Raw genomic sequence first — 16,535 nt, forward strand, 5'->3', positions numbered from 1 at the left:
AGACTCCTATCGAGAACTCATAGGTTCCCTGGGGCCGACATAGCCAAATGTTGCTGAAGGCCCAAGGCTCATCCATACTTTGACCATGGAAGGTGACAGCCTTTCTGTGTCCTTGTGCACTCTGACCCTACAATGGATGCCAGTAGGTCTGGGGCCTTTTCTCTCCTGTACCAAGTAGGAATGGAGGTCCCCCAGGTGAAGCCTTATCCACACTATCATGGAAGCTGATCTATCAACTGCATGGCTGCAGACTGGAAGGCTCAAGTAGGAACCCCCAGTAGTGGTTGGCATGGCATGATTTGGCATAGACACTCCCTTGACCCAGACTGATGGAGGAGCTCCTTGTCATGATTTGCATGACGCAGACTGATGGAGGAGCTCCAGGAGCTGCAGAGCCCCATGCAGTCCTTAGGCCTGCTTTTCTAAGCTGGCATGGTCTTCCCATTGCATCCCCAGCAACAAGTGAGCATCCTGAGTGAATAAGTCCCACAGGCTGGCTGGCTGAATGGTAGATCACGCAATGCAGCTGGGCAGGGCAAACACCAACTCCAGGTGCCAGCACACCCAGATCTAGCTGCCGATGGAAGAGGGCTGCTGGATGCTCAGGCAGGCTGTGCTCTCCCTGCCTGCTAGTACAGCTGGCTCTGCAGTCTGGAAGCCTGGCCCACATCCTAGCTCAGTGGCTGGCCTGCTGTGAGACCTCTGGCTCTCCTGCACTTCCCTGGGGCTCACCCCTCATCTGCATAACGGGGTGCATAGCATCTACACTGACTATACAGCTGTCAGAGACCTGCGGGAGTAGAAGACGCTGGCTGTGGACTGTGATCTGCATAGAAGTAGCAAGGCCTCCTGTGCCCTTGAGCATTTGGGGGCTTTGGTTTGGGTGCCCAGCATCCCCGTTCCCACTGCATCAACCACAGCGGTCGACTCTCTGCACGTCTGACAGAGGAAGGAGATGTATTCAGAGTTTACATGAGTTGTCAATGGTGTTCTAGGGACACAAACTAGAGTCTCCGGACCACAGGCCCAGTGCCTCAAGTTTGAATGATATATTAGGAAGCCAACAGGGGTTAGAGGCTGGGTTAGAGACCCTGGCAGGTGAAGAGGGGGTGAGGAATGCACACTGTCCCACCTCCCAGCACACCCCCAAGTCCGGCATCTGCTGCAGGAGTGGCTCATTCAATCTCAAGTTGGCAAACTGCACCAAAGCAGAAAGAGGACCCAGAGGGGGAACTCACTTGATGCTGTGCGCCTCACGCCCCCCGCAGATTCCACCTTTTTTTGCTGGCTGCTGGGAGCCTTCCCCTTCACAGGAAGCCCATTAGATGACACCGGAGGTTTTTTGCTCTTCAACTGTCAAAACACACGAGAGAAAATTAAAAATAATCGAAGAAAAGCACCCTGTTGCCTAAAGTTATTTCTTCTAGTCTCTGACTTTTAAGTAGGACCTGCTGGCATGGTCAGAGGACAAAGGAAACCAATCTGCTCCCCAGTCACCGGGCTGCCTTGTCATCCTAGCACTGAGGGCTGGATACCCAGGCCTACCATGACGTCTGCACTGGGAGGGATGTTATGTTTCTACCGGGGCCTTAAGCGCAGATCAGAAAGCAGCTCTGAATGACCATGTAATACCCTCTGAGAACCTGTGAACCTGAATTTCTAGAGCTAGGTGACTTTTCCATAAGGGGACTGCTTCCAGTGGAAAGGCCTGGTTCTGCAGGGAGGTTCTGGCCTTTAACCGAGTGATATAATAATGAGATGCATAACCTCTGTTTGGATCTGATGGAAGGATGTAAGAGACACATATATAGGAATAGCATAAACACATAAAGACCAAGTCTTGACCAGCTATGAGCTTAAAAAGGTTCAACAGTCCTCTGCTCGCCCAACTTCTGCAAGCCACAGCTCCATATCTGGCAGGTGACACTGCAAGCCAGGCACTGAGCTTGACACAGAAGGAACTTGACACCCAGGCCCTGTCATTCTCCCCACCTCCCCACCTCCCACCGCCTGCCTCTCATGTTGGGGGCCCAGTGTGGAGCTGCATAGAGATCTAGCTGCAATTCTGGCTTGTCATTTAGAAGAACCTAAGCTAGCCCTTCGAAACTTCCTGAACCTCTGCTTGCTTACTTAAAAATATAAAGACACTGACGCCTCTCACAGGACTCTAAGGGACACTGCACAAGCCATGCACAAGGTGGCATCCAGGTCCTCTCTGGTAGTGTATGCTCCCCCACACAATGGCCACACAAGGATGTGACATGCCAAGGCACTAGAATTCAGCCTGGGACTGTTTCCTGTTTGAAACGGAGACTAGGGTAAACAACTGTGATAGCATCACGTGATACCTGACCAGCAAGGGGTCAATCCCAATGCACAGGTGGTGGATGTACCAAGCTAGCCAAAGACAGCTATGCTATCAGTAAATGGATAGTTAAGCAGATAGGCTACAATGGCCCAGTCTGGGCGGGGATCCTCGAGAAACTCTAAGAGGCCAAGGGTGCTCAGCTGGTCACTCAGCCAGTGGTCCACACCCCTCCCATCAGAAGTCAGACTCTCCGGGGGCAGGGGGGTCTGTATAACTGTGCTAACACAGCAAGTCTTCTGTGTCTGTTCCGACAAAACAATGTCTGGAGGTGCAAGCGTGAGTCACTACTAACCCTGCCTGGTGTCTGTTATTTTCTCAAAACCGCCCAAAGAATGGGGCAGAATGCAGAAAGCATGGCCTCTTGCTTTCTCTTTTCAGAGTGTTCCTTACATGAGGAACCCAGGACTCCAGGCAGAGTGGACAAGAGTATACAAATGAAGAGTACACTTGGTTAAAAATTCATGGACGCAGTTAGTGTCCGCTCAGGTAAGCTGAGGCACGTCACAGAGAGTGGGAGAGCAAGAGTTTGGCCTCAAGCCTGTCTGCCACTCAGAATCAGAGCCTTCCTGTAGAGCACACGTCATCCTCTCCCTGACGACGCCCTGGTTCTCGAAATGGTGCTGGTCATATTTACAGACAGGAAGTAACCACCTCCCTGGGGGCAATCCTTGCTAACGTATACCCAAGATAAACTATAATGCCATTCTAGAATTTTCTGGAAAGTGACATGGCCTCTTTTTATAATCTCTGACATAATTCTCAAAATGTACTGAGAAATTCTGGGAGACAATCTGGGAGCTGGCCACAAATATCTCTCTAGTCCCTCAGTGGCTGTCAATTAGGCCATGGCTGAAGACTACGTGACACTTTGGTGTGTGTGAGGTGGTGAGCACATGGTCACCACAGGTCCACGGATGTCGGGGAGTTTGGGAACACAGTCTGTACCTGGGAGTGCAGCCCGAGAGACGCCCTCCCCACAGAAGAGGTGTTAGTGACAGATGGGGAGCAGGGTGGGCTGCAGGAGGTGGGGGATTTGTAGTGGTTAGAGGACAGCCTGTCAGTGGGTGGCCGAGATGCCCTCCGGTCAGCAGGAGAGGAGCGAGCAAAGATTGTCGGCGATGGCAAGTTATCGTAGAGGCCTGCGTTATCATAAAGCACCTCTTCCACTGGGCCTCTGCTCCCACAGCCAGGAAAGCCGCCATCCATGTCCCACTGCAACACATACAGCCTGCTTGTTAGTGGCCAGACGAGAACAGAGAAGATCAGCATAGCGAGATGTTAGCAGTCCCCCAACACTCTTCATAACCAGTCGCACACACGTGCACCCGCGTGTGCGTAAACACACACACACACACACACACACACACACACACACACACACACACACACACACACACCCCACACGGCAGGCACATCTCCCACAGCTATGGGCTACTTCATTAAAGCCCCCTTTGCCTTTGAAGTCATAGAAAGATTTCTCTGTCCTGAAATTGTTCCCAGAGTCATCGGATCATGACGTTTCTGTTTTGTTTTACAAAATGAAGAGGGCTGAGCTGACATTACCAGCTCTAGCGACCTGGAGTTTGAAAGTTCCCTGGTGCATAGGAAGTGAGGTCAGGTGTGTTGGGCAGAGCCTGGGGCTCCGTGCTGCACAGGAAGGTGTGTGAGGTCATGGTCAAGAGCCAGAGTGCCTGCTGTGCTCTGCACACTGGCTGATTTATCACAGAGTCTACTTAGCAATCAGGGGAAACTGAGGCAACAGCAGCTCACACAACTAGGGAGAGGCGGAGCTGACCAAAGCCAAGCTTATGGCCACACACTGTATCAGAGAGCGGCAGGCTCTGATAGAGGAACATGTCTGGAATAAAAAGCATCCTGGGCTCATCCATGCTGCCCTTGGGGCCAGCAAATTCACCGGGAAGGTCAACGCAATCTAACTCCCACACTCGAGCATCTGAAGAGAATGTCGCAGCCCAAAGAGTCTGCTGATGACAGAATTCAAGTCATCACAGGATGCAGGGTGCCTCAGCCTTTGCATGGGACAATGGCATTGTGCAAGCTGACGACCTGGACAAAGAGTTAACAGCTCAAAGCCACGTCACAGGACACAGGGATTCCAGAGCACCGGCATCAAGGTACAAAGGAACCCCACAAAGCCAGTGCCAGATCCCTTTAGGCTTCAAAGGTCTTTGTCAATTGCCCTGCGTTATAAAAAGAAATATTAATTCATAGATTCTGCCCATCTCCCCTTGCAGTGCTCCTTCCTGCCAGACTATAATTACAGCTCTTTGTTATAAAAATAGGAAAGGCCCAAAAATCCCAGAGTGGGAGTGTCTCTCCTGCAGCCACATCAGTATCTATTTTTGTGATGCTGGAGACAAACGAGAACCTAAAACAACGTAGAAAACGCCAGAATGGGGCGTTTCTCAGTGACAGCCACACAGGTCCACAGTGATCTGTACTTGACTCTCATCTTCCTAAAATAGCAAGGATCAAGTCATGTGGAACACTAAGTAAACAGTGACAGCAATCCCACAGAAGTTTCTGGAGCATGTGCACAGAGCCCTTTCTTTAAAAAAAGAAAGGGGGTGCAGAATGAATTGCATTTCTGACATGCTGAGCGTTAGGCCGTAAAGCTTAGACTTTATGGAACCCGGAAATGAAGCCTCCAAAATGCAGTCACGTGGTAACAGAGACCTGCACACAGGAAACAGGCTGAGGAAGCCCGAGCAGGGGAGGCCTGAGGAAACCAGAGCGTACATGTAAGGAGGATTCTTCAGTGCAGAACGCTGATTTCCAAATGCACATGAAACCATGGGTGAATCTGGGGAGAAGCACTGAGGGAAACAGCCAGCATGGTGTCTGGACTGTCTGGGTGACGGGGACAAGTGAGCCCAGTGTGACTCATTAGGTCCCTGCAGCACCTTGCTTACCTCCTCTCTCTCTCTCTCTCTCTCTCTCTCTCTCTCTCTCTCTCTCTCTCTCTCTTTCTCTCTGTATGTGTGTGTGTGGTGGGCATGTGAGTGTGTGTATGGTGGGCATGTAAGTGTGTGTGTGCTCATGTGTGTGTGCTTGTGTGTACACACGCATGTGCAGGTGGTGCATGGATATGTGGAGACATTGTCTGAGGCCACAGGCTGGGAGAGACTGCTCACCATTGTGGGGAGCCTACATGTTAGGGTACAGAAACAGGGCCAACCCAGTGCTACTGGTGTCTGCACAATAAGGGGAGGCCACGCCCCACCTTGAAAACGGTGCAATAGCCAGACTGGGTTGGGGGTGGGGGCTGGGGACCACAATGACACAAAGACTGGGCTGAGATCCCTGCTCACAGCCCTCATCAGGCATAGACCCTAAGATCTGTCCACAGGGCTATAGAGCAAAGGACAGCAGGCACTACTCTGGGAAGTCTTCCAATGCATCATGGCTCCTGCCATCAGAATATCAGGGAAAAAGCCGAAGACAGGACTCGAGGTGAGGACGGAGGTCTAAAACATCACCCAAGGTCGAGGAACTCCTAAGACACACACTGGCTCTTCTCAGCACAAGGCTTCCCACGTATGCTGTCCCACACCCGCTCACTGAGCAGGCAGTACCAGGAGCCAAACAATTGTGCAGCAAGGCTTCCGTGTGATGGTGGCTGCAGCTGTGTTGGGCGAACCCGAATCAGGGCAACTTACACTGCGCTGTCTGACTTACCCATGCTGTAAAATGGAACATCCTCCCAGCTCCATCTATTCATTCTAACTTAATCCATTGACTTCTAGCCAGTCTCTTGGGTACTGAGATGTACGTGTTAATGATAGATGAGCTGTCCACTAGGGGGGTCACATGACCAGATGCTCATGTCGGAGACCAGGGTTTGGGAGGAAGTGATTTAATTCTCCATCTCACTAGACGGAAGGTAAACACCCCAGGACTGACTTGACCAGCAATTTGTCACCAACCAAAACTGACCATTGGCTCTTGAAGGACACTCACCGAGCCGTTGACACAAGGGACGTCGTCATAGTGTAGTGCTGTCCCACTGGGATGGGCATAGCCATTGGAGAGGCTCCCCAGGTACGGGCTAGCGGACACTGCCCTCCTGTTCATAAAGCTGAGAGAGAAACACGGACATGTCAGTTAACCAGCAGGGCTTCTCTGTACACTGATGCGACCAAAGGTTATGTCAGGTCCTTAGGCAGCAGCACATGGCATCTTAAAGGGACCGGGGCCAATCCTCACCCAGAGCAAAGACAGGCCTCAGCACAGACTACGGATGCCATTATATGGGGACACACAGCAGCACCTACAAGTGGGGGGAACCAGCCAGCCAGCACTAATTACATGATAGCAAGGATCACGCACACACAGGGAGGGCACAGCAGCTCTTTCTGACAGGCTGGGCATCTCACAGCCCTGAGCCAGTTTTTTCTGTCTGTAGTCTGGCCATTCCCAATGGCAGGGAGCAGCATGGTCTACACCACTACCAGGCCATTTGGGGGATGCATGTGACTGTCGGGCCAGCCCTTGTGATCTCTGGCAGCCACACAGCACACTTTCAGCTGGTCCCGGGTCTTCTGAGGGTGCTGTGGGGAGCCATGCTAAGGCTTCAGAAGCCTGGGCTGCTGGGATAGGTGAGATGCATGATTGGGTTCCTGTCCTTGGCCAGAGCCCCTAAATCCTTAGTTCCCTAATGGTCACAGGAGACAGGCTGCCTTTGCCCATCATAATGAGCCGCTCGCCTTCCATGCCCCAAGAGAGCCTGGAGGATTTGGGGACAGAGGTGCCGGTGGCTAAGGGAACGGCTATAGGATCACAGTCCAGGACTTTCCACTCTGAGGTGACAGGGCGGAAGGGCTTCTGGAATGAAGGCACCAGGAAGGAGACTCACACTCCCAGGGAAGGCACTATACACAGAGGAGTGCACCCAGAAAAAAAGTACCCAGGAAAGGTGTTCACTCGGGGGGTGGGGTGTACTGTATTCAGGCAAAGAGTTGTACCAAGAAAGTCACTGTACCTAACTAGAGAAGGCGTGTACCCAAGGAAGGTGCTGGAGCCATTAACCAGGGGAGAAGTGGAAGCCCTGGTTTTCCCATAGCTCGCGCTCTGCCCCTCCTACCCAAGAGCTCCACACCAATGGATTCCTAGCACACCAGTGACCTAGCAAATGAACCACTGCCCGAGGGCTAAGGAGGTCTGTGGGGTTGTGAGAACCTCAGGTTAGCATCTGCTCTGGGACAAGCATGGGTGACAAACTGGGTGTGTGAATGACATCTGGAGGGGACAGAGCTTTCGATCTTCAGGACAGTGACAGAATAGTGGCTCCCTCCCAGAGAGAACTAGGGTGTCACCTGGTATGAAAAGACCCATACCTGGTGGCCAGAGGCGGAGAGCAAGTGTCTGCACCTTGGAAGAGGACACTTTGCCTCTCCTCCCCGCCCTTGCTTCTCAGAGAATCAGAGCACATCAGCCCGATGCTTATCACCTTCTGGAGGCTTCCCAAGTCAACAAAGCAATCAAGGGAAACACTGTCCAGGACAGGCTGCAGGCACCAGCCTCCAGCTCTGCCCCTGGTGCTTCCGGCTTCTGCTTCCCGGCCTGCACGGTGTCAGGAATGTTCTGGAGTTCTTCAGCCCCTTCTGCCTCTCCGCTCTGCCCATTCAGAGCACTGCTCTTCCCAACCCATGTGCCCCGGGGAGGCGGGGTGAGGCTGTCCTTCCTTGACATGAAGAAGCCCCTTCTCTCTGCAATGCTGACTTTCTTTTGTGTCCCAAGCTCTCCTTTTCTGTACCCACTCCTTGTCTGCCTCTCCCCACTAGAACATAAGCTTCTGGGGTGTTCTGTCACCCCAATTTCCAGAGCATAATGAGGAGACATGAGCTGGCCTCTCAGAAGCTGGGCTTGTTTCAGGGCAACTGTAAAAACCCAGGAAGAAATAACCAAGATGGCATTTGCTCCTAACTGGAGAAACTAAAGTCACGGAAAGTTAAGCAACAAATGCATTTCCCCCAAAACTGTTTCTCTGAAAGTAGCCACCTGTGTGGTAATGGCCACACACTCTCAACAGTGCACTGCTGCCCCCTGCTGGACGAAGCTGGCAAGCGCCGCTCCTCTGGCAGATGCAGCATCTTACCCTTCTCAGCTTATGAACATTGATATAATTATTCTACGCTTAGTCTGCGTCAAATCAAGTGTAGGGAAGTTAAATGCACAGGAAGGAGGAAATTCAAAAGGAAAGGATTCACTAGCCACTTAGGGGTGTCTGCATGTTTCACATGCGCGTTTACGGCACTGACTGAATGTCTTGGTTGAGGACTGGTCTGGGAACGGTTATGAATGAGACGTAATAAATGGAAGAATGGCAGGGTACCAAGTGTTCCTTCACCTGCTGGCTCTGAGCACAGCCCCTGCTGAAGCTCAGTGCAGCATGTGTGTGCACATAACTCTCTTCCTCACAGCGGGAACCTCATGCTTGCTCTGCTGCGTCAGCTTCTGGCAACCTGCCCAGTTCTCACACTTACACACAGATATCAGGAAGATCAAAGACAGTCCACAGAGCCCAGGTCTCTAGCTGGACACACGTCTGATTCCTTCAATGGGGATGTTTGAAGGATTCAGGGAGCATGACACACACATGTCCTTGTTGGCAAAGGCCTTCTCTACTGGCTAGAATATCCCAAAATTTACATGGAGGGGCAGAGGCCAGTAAAGAGAACTCACATGGAGCCAAGAATAAGCAGGGGCTTCCCACTTCCCTCTGGCACTTTTTCCAAACTGACTTTCAGCCAAGTAGAAATGAGTCTAACTGTAAAACATAAGCACATTCCAGGGAATGCTATATGCAAATGCAGAGACCTGTAGGGACCTGAAGATGGTGGCTGGAAGGTGGCTCTCCCCACCCTGTCCCTCTCTAGTCAGGGAGAAGCATATATTACCACCACCACCACCCTCTGCTGGGCCAACAATGGGCAACACGTGTGAAAGCTTCAGGGGCAGTGCCGGGACGCTGCCCTTCTGTCACAAGACCTACTGTCGTTGGTCAGCCCCTGGCTGTGTCCCAGTGTCCAGCTCCCACACTCATGCATGTCCAACTCCCAGGACAATACCACAAGCTGTTTTCTTTCCTCCGTTTCCTGTTCCTTTTTAAAACCTTATTGTCTTCGTTCTTTCAGTCAGACACAATTGCTGATAATTCTCTCATAATCATTTGGCGAAGATTCGCCACGCGGCTGCCAAGTTATAAAAAAGCGAAAAATTAACTTAATCCTGGCTATCTATCGCTTGGCCAGCTACCATATTTTGAAGGCTGTTTCCTTGTTCAGTCTCCTCTCTGTTAAGTTTTATGGGAATGTTTGGCTAGAAAACTGAAACATGAAAATTAACTTTATTGCTAGCTGACATCCCTAAAAAGATTTTAATGAGGGTAAAAAAAAAGGTTCCAAGGCTAAGTTTATGGCATGTGCCTTTCTAATGAAAAGTGTCCAATGCAGCGACTTGCATTCCTTTCTCCAAGATGTGACCACCCTACATTTGGTTTAAATTAAAATTCTGCTTGGACATAAAGGAAAAACTGAGCTGTGTGCAAAGGCCAATACTCTCATTCAGGGTTTCTCCTGAATGTGGTAATCCGTTTGCTGGTTAGAGCTAACATTATGTGAACTTTGTTTTGAGGATTTCAGTAATTTCCACATGAGTACAGCTAACAACTGCTAATATATGAGGGCGTGAAGACATCACAGGATGAGGCTCCCCGCTTGAGGGCCAGCCTTGACTTCCATGGTAGACTGTGATGTGAGACTCTGGGCTGAAACAAACCCCTTCCTCCTTAAGACACATTTGGCCATGTTTTATCACAGAAACCCTACGATATTTCCATACTCTGTTTAAAAACTGACTTGTTTTCTTGGTGTTCAGATTTTATTTTTAGGTCTATGCATACTCTAGATATGACTTTCACCAAATGTTTAAATGGTGAAGTCCCCCCACCCCCAGTTCTATAGGCTGCCACTTTGCTGGAGTGATGGCGTCCTTCGGTTTACAGAATCTTTCTCATTTAAAACAGCTACAGGAGTTAAGTAGCCTGTGAGGGACTGGGGCTGTGGGGGGTAGATATCCCAAAGGAGAAATAGGATATAGAGTTATAAAGTGGAACTAGAATAGAAGAATTAAACATGGAGGGGGGAAGGGAGGGTAGGGGTAAAGGAAGGAACATGGGAGGGACAATTAATACTAAAGCCTTGTGAAAAGCCACGTGGAAACCGACTACTGTAGAATCTTTCTAAAATATCTAAAAGGAGTTTAGACGGAGACGCCATAGAGAGACAATGCACCAACTATGACATTCTATGCCACCAAGTAAAACCTCCATTTGCAGGGATTGGGTTACATCTTATTCAGTCATTAGCCAGTGGGGTCCCATAGTCACCCCAATGTTACAGGCTACTGTCAACGTTATCGGTTACTCCCATAAGCTGATGTTAAGACACTGTTGCTGAAGAAACCACTTAGCTATCAAACCTAGAGAACTAGAGCTGGTGCCCAGCGAGACGTTTTACTGCTACTGATGAGTGTTCGTAGTGCTGGGAGGTACTCTACATGCTACAGCAGGGGGAACAAATAATCAGTAATGTAAGCTGGCCGCAAACCCTGTTGACCCACCATAGCAATTATGCTATATATGATATAATTATAAATTATGCAAGATACACCGGTGCAATGGCGGCACAGACGTCATGGTCGTAGCCAACCATTCTTTGCCTTTCACGAAGGCCCACTCCATGCGATGAAACGCATACCTAACACTGCTAACGTGGCTAAGAACCTGAGGCTGAGGAGGTCCCAGGGGGAGACCTACTGCTATTATTCTGATAAAGGGACATAGCAGTAAAATGACTCCCAATGACACACTGCTAAACTGGAAGATCAGAGCATTGCTCAGCCCTCATTAGAGAGGCTGCTTCTCACAGCAGATGGTATGGAACACAGATCCGCAATGGACAATACGTAAGGAGCCAAGAGACTTTGGAACCCTCAGTCCTAACCCCTCCCTTCAAGGCTCGGGGATCTATGAGAGGAAGATTAGAGGAGCCAGAGGTGGTAGGTGACGCCAAGGAAAGAGTGTCTTCCAGACACGACAGGACTGACGCACATTGGAGCTCACAGAGACTGGCAGCACGCACGTGATCTGCACACGCTCAGAACGGCAAACCCCAGCACTGAGCAGGGCAAGTAGACACCAAGACCCACCACAAACCAAGAAGCTATTCGTGCCAGGTACTGTGGTGCATGCCTTTCATTTCAACACTCAGGAGTCGGAGGCAGGTGGATGTCTGTGAGTTTGAGACCAGCCTGGTCTACATGGTGAGTTCTAGGGCAGCCAGAGATGTAGAGAGAGACCGTTTCAATCTGCGTCTCCCCAGAAGAAGCTATTTGCAGCTGATACCTGTTAGAAAGGGGAAGCCCATTTTCTCTACTGGAGAGTCACCAGGCATACGACCACATTCCAGGCCTGGCCCCATGCCCAGGAGTAGTTGCCAACACAAAAGGACCCCAGGGTTTTTCATGGGTGCTTTTGTTGTTGTTGTTTTGGTTTGGTGTTTGATTTTTGGGCTTGTTTTGTTAGGGAGATGTGCACCAGTTTATGTGGTGCTAGGCATTGAACCCAGGGTCTTGAACATGCTTAGGCAAGTACTAGAACAACTAAGCTATGTCCCTAGCCCATTGGTTATCTTTCAAGGTAAAAACTAGGAAGTTGGGAATGGCCACCAGTCCACTGGCAATCCACTGCCCGAACTTCTCCTTGTGCCTGATGTGTGGCTTTGCACCCCTGGGCCATGGGCAGTTCACTGTGGCCAATGAAGTCCTCTAGCCCAAGGCCACCTCAAATATATTCAACATTCCCTACTTCCATCGTGTGTAAAGGAGCATGCCGGGGCACAGTGATGAGGAAGGGCCTGTTCACCACCACAGCCTGGACGACAGTCTGTGCCAAAGCAGTGAGAAAGGAGAACACATCCCTGGTGACCATGGAAAAAACCTTCCCCTTGTGGAACAGCTGACGATGCTGAATGCCCACATGGGCTGTGGACCCCACAGAATCTGCTGCTACAAAGCCCTCATGATTACTGCACTCGGGAAGCATCCTAACTCATAAAGAGGCTTTTTCCCCCGAAGTAGAATTATTTGTCACAACTTAAATTTAGAAAGTGCTGCACTGACAGCTTTTGAGATCTTGGGCCTTGTTTTGGCAACATACAGAACCTCCTCTGCTTTCTAGAAGATCCCTATCAGGAATGGTGGGGGGAACGGCTGCCCACAGGACAAAATCAGGACTACTACTCGTTGATATAAAGGACAATGGCCATAATCCCTTATAGTGTCTGGCTGCAAGGGCAGAGCCAAGCAGATATAGCAGGGATCGTCAGGCCCACAAAGCCCATACTACCATCTTCAGACAAGTTTGCTAAGGCCACGCTAGCAGAAATCCCAGAGGGCTAAGATGACCAACATCAGGGTCATCAGGGTCAATACCCCACCAAGGAAACGTCCCCGGGTGTGCTTCTGGTCTGCATGGTCACCGACACCTATTGCCAAACAGTAGAGGAATGTTGCTGAGTTCAGGCCATGCGTGAGTCTTACCAGAAGGTCTGTTTAGCCGTCTGGATGACATTTGCTGACATCTCCACATCTATGTAGTCGTAGTGCAGGGCTCCTGGGTCTGTTGAGGACCCTGTCTCAGCCAGTAAGATGCCAATCCATCTGCCCATGTCTTCAGAAGATGATGCCTGCCGAGGGGAAGCGAGACGAAGATGTGATGGGAAGGAAAGAAAACACAGAGGCCCAAATGTGGATGAGAAAGGCGCCATACTCACTGTCTGAGTGAGAGAATTAGCTGTGTGTTCACATTAGGCTGGAGAGCCGGAGGGTACAGAAAAATTATGCTAAGGGACTTAAAATTGGAGCCTTGGAGCCACCAAGATGCCTCCCCATGATCTGGGGGACAGCATCAGAACGGAGGACATAGAGATTCACAAGAGTAATTACATCGGAGCCACAGCAAGTTACAAGCTTCGCTGAGGGCCTGGCCTGGAGAGCAGGCGGGCGCCTCCCAGAGGTCCTAACCAGCCTGTGCTTCAGCAGGTGAGGTGTAGGATAGCAAGCCCACTGCATCTCTGCAGTTGTGACACTTTTCTGTGGCTTCCACTAGCTCTATGTATACAGTTTCTAAGATACCTGTCGGTGCCAGACCTTGCAGTCTCTTTAATGTTTTTCTCAGACTACTTTTAAAAATATCCTTATTAAAAATTTTAAGCCATCCCTGTTACGTGGTTTTATAGGCAGGTACAAGGCCAAGAGAAAAAATAGACTTGGCCGCTTGCTGTCAGATCAGCTGCTCTGTCAGGTACAGCATCCCAGAACTGGATGAGCCGTGTGTTTTTGCAAGGCAACCACCAGGGGGCACAGTCCTCTTCCTGGTTCCCTGAGACTATCTGAGCCAGTGAGTCCTAGAGGGACAATGTAAGGTCCCCGTCAAATACAAAATAAACCAAACAAAAACCTACTGTGAAAACAATCTTGGCCACTGACCCAAGCCTAACATAACCCCACTTCTGCTGGCCTCAGGGCGCAAACACACCAATATGTACCCTGGAAAACACAATGCTTCAGGTCTGTGAATGTATGACATACGTGTGTATCTTAATCATAATAAGGTAAGGGGGGAGGGAAAAATAAGTCTGGGTTAATGGCAAATGGAAAAGAATAAGATGGAGGATTGGTGAACTCTCCTATAAAGTGATCAAGCAGATGACAAAGGACGCATGTAGCCACAGGAATGAAGTTCACTGACCCTGCCACAGGGCGTCAGGGGCCCTAAAATGTACAGAGATTCCAAAGGACAATCGACAGAAACCGTCACCATGTGCCTCAGTAGCCTATGCTTAGAAGAAGTTTTTAATGGAGATTTTTTTCCCCACAAGTTACTGCCTGCCTGGGCACCTTGAAAAGTGCCCCATTATTTGGAGCTGGGTGTTTAACTGTGGCAAGCAAAGTTGCCATGCATGATGCTCTCAGCAGCCTGTGTCATCCCTGCCTCTCCAAAAGAGAAACCCAGAAGACAATGCAAAACAGAATTAGCCAAGGGAGGAGAGGGACTGGATCAAAATCTGTCCCTACAGGCAGCCAGGGCCTTCTGCAGAGGACCTAATCATGGCGTTGGCAGAACCTGTGTACACCTCTCTGGATAGCAGCCCCAGGGAATTCCATACCTCTAGGACAGCCACCTCCTGTCCATTTCGAAGCAGCCGGAAGGTCAATGGGTGCTTAGAATCCAAGCCTGGAATCACCTCGCAGCCGCGGAGAGGGATGGAGACGATGTGGGTCTTCAGGTCAGCCCTGTCCTTGTGGAGAATGAGCTTGCTGTCCTTCACTCTGCACCAGCGCTCCCGCCAGCGACTGTTAGAGAGCACATTTAGGTAGCCTGCAAGGAGAGGATGCCACAGCTCAGACTCCTGAGGAGGCCAAGTCCCTTGTCTGTGGCCTTTTACAGACCGGGGAAGTACTGTGCATGAAACACACACACTCACACCCAGGCCTTCAATGCTCATAAGACAGTTAAAGACAGAAGAGTCATTATTACACGGTTAGCTTTCAATAGGACCTGGAGGCTCTTCTCCAGACAGAACCCATTTCACGGTGTAAGGACCAGTTTCAGCTCCTTGGTGTCTACATGGGAACCTGGAAACCACCTTGAGACAGTAATGGTGGACATGGGATGGTTAGGAGAGGCCGACAGCTGCCTGCCCGTAGGGAGGAGAACTCACAAGCAAAAGGGCCCAGCTGCAAATGCTGTAAGCAGGCAGAGCATGTGAGACAGAAATAAAAGTATCTGAAGATGAGAACTCCCCAGGAAGTGGGAGGCCGGGGGAGTGGTAAACTCCCCAGCACTGGATGTGTTCCAGCGAGTGACGGAACGTGGCTGGTATGAGCTCCCCACCCACAGCCCCGAGGCCTCCTCCTGGTCTCTAAGATCCATCCCTGCTTGTGAAAGTGAGGGCTTCATCTCATGGAGAGGCTAACCCAGATGAAACTGCCTGAGGTCTGGGCCTGAGCGGGGATGTTTCTGGTGTGTCTGGCATAATACTGTGTCTTCGGTGTATCAGCAGCATGATGCTACATTCAGTGTGGTGTCCCACGTGACAGAATTACAGGGAATGTTATCCCCTAGGAGGGAAAGATCCTCACACATAGGAAAACAACAGTTTGAGGCTATCATAAACATGACGTAGAAATTTCTAGGAAGTTTTCGAGGCGTAAGTTGGAGGTTTCATGGAGACTCTAGCAACTGTGACGGTTGTCCTACTATGACCTCCAACTGTCCCACTGTGCACACACCACCCCTCAGAGATTAAAAAAGGATTAGACAGGGAAAGGATGGCCAGCATGAGAAAGGAAGGATAGCGGAGAATGCTGGGAGCTGCTCATCCTCCTTCAGTTCTTGTGCATGTAACGTACGCACATGCTCAGTGCCCAGACGAAGGTCTGTATGTCTCTGATGAATATTTTTCAAGATATTGCATGATGACTACCCACCCACATATGCAAAATGTGAGTCCTCATCTGGATGGGGGGGTCTCCTGTACCCACCCAAAGTAAAGTGCATCTCCTGCTGAACAAAGACTGCTATTTGTCACGCTAGGCAAAGAATCTTTGAAGTCATAGAGGCCAGGCCAGGAGCCCGGGAGCTCCAGAGCAGGGGACTAGCTGCTCTCTTGTGTGCAGGCAGGTTTTAAAGGTTTTTCCCAAAGGCCATCTAGGACAGAGAAGGCACCCTCAGATATGGAGTGCCATCCCAGAGGCCACATCTGACCCGATGCCTACACGAAATCAGAGATAGGTAATTCCCAGTACAGTTGTGGGCCTCACTTGAGAAATAGCAGTTAAATGACATGGCTCCTTTTTAAAGGCTTTTAATGTATGGGTGGGACCATTCTGATTTATTATTGTTTTAAAAGAAAGAAGGAAAGCCCCGCTTTAAAATGCAGTCAGATGAACGACCATCCTACCAGAAGGGTTCTGAATGCCATCTACAGCAATCAATCATGCCAAGAGTCAAATGCTGGACCTCTGGGTAGACATCACCTGTATCAACAGAGCCTAAGTGTTTCCTGAGCATAAGTCCACA

At 50.3% G+C, this 16,535-nt stretch overlaps 1 protein-coding gene across 1 annotated transcript in view; it reads right to left on the bottom strand.

Moving 5' to 3' along the window:
• Afap1 (actin filament associated protein 1) overlaps positions 1-16,535 on the bottom strand; it is a 108,702-nt gene that overhangs the window by 9,456 nt on the left and 82,711 nt on the right. Inside the window, exons 10-14 of the mRNA XM_032917078.1 lie at positions 14,620-14,831; positions 12,992-13,137; positions 6,350-6,467; positions 3,314-3,580; positions 1,239-1,353 (exon numbers count right to left, since the gene is read on the bottom strand). Of these exons, the coding sequence (XP_032772969.1) occupies positions 1,239-1,353; positions 3,314-3,580; positions 6,350-6,467; positions 12,992-13,137; positions 14,620-14,831 (858 nt within the window). The remainder of the gene's footprint in view (positions 1-1,238; positions 1,354-3,313; positions 3,581-6,349; positions 6,468-12,991; positions 13,138-14,619; positions 14,832-16,535) is intronic.

This window comes from Rattus rattus, chromosome 11 (assembly GCF_011064425.1).
Source record: "Rattus rattus isolate New Zealand chromosome 11, Rrattus_CSIRO_v1, whole genome shotgun sequence".
Lineage (NCBI taxonomy): Eukaryota > Metazoa > Chordata > Mammalia > Rodentia > Muridae > Rattus > Rattus rattus.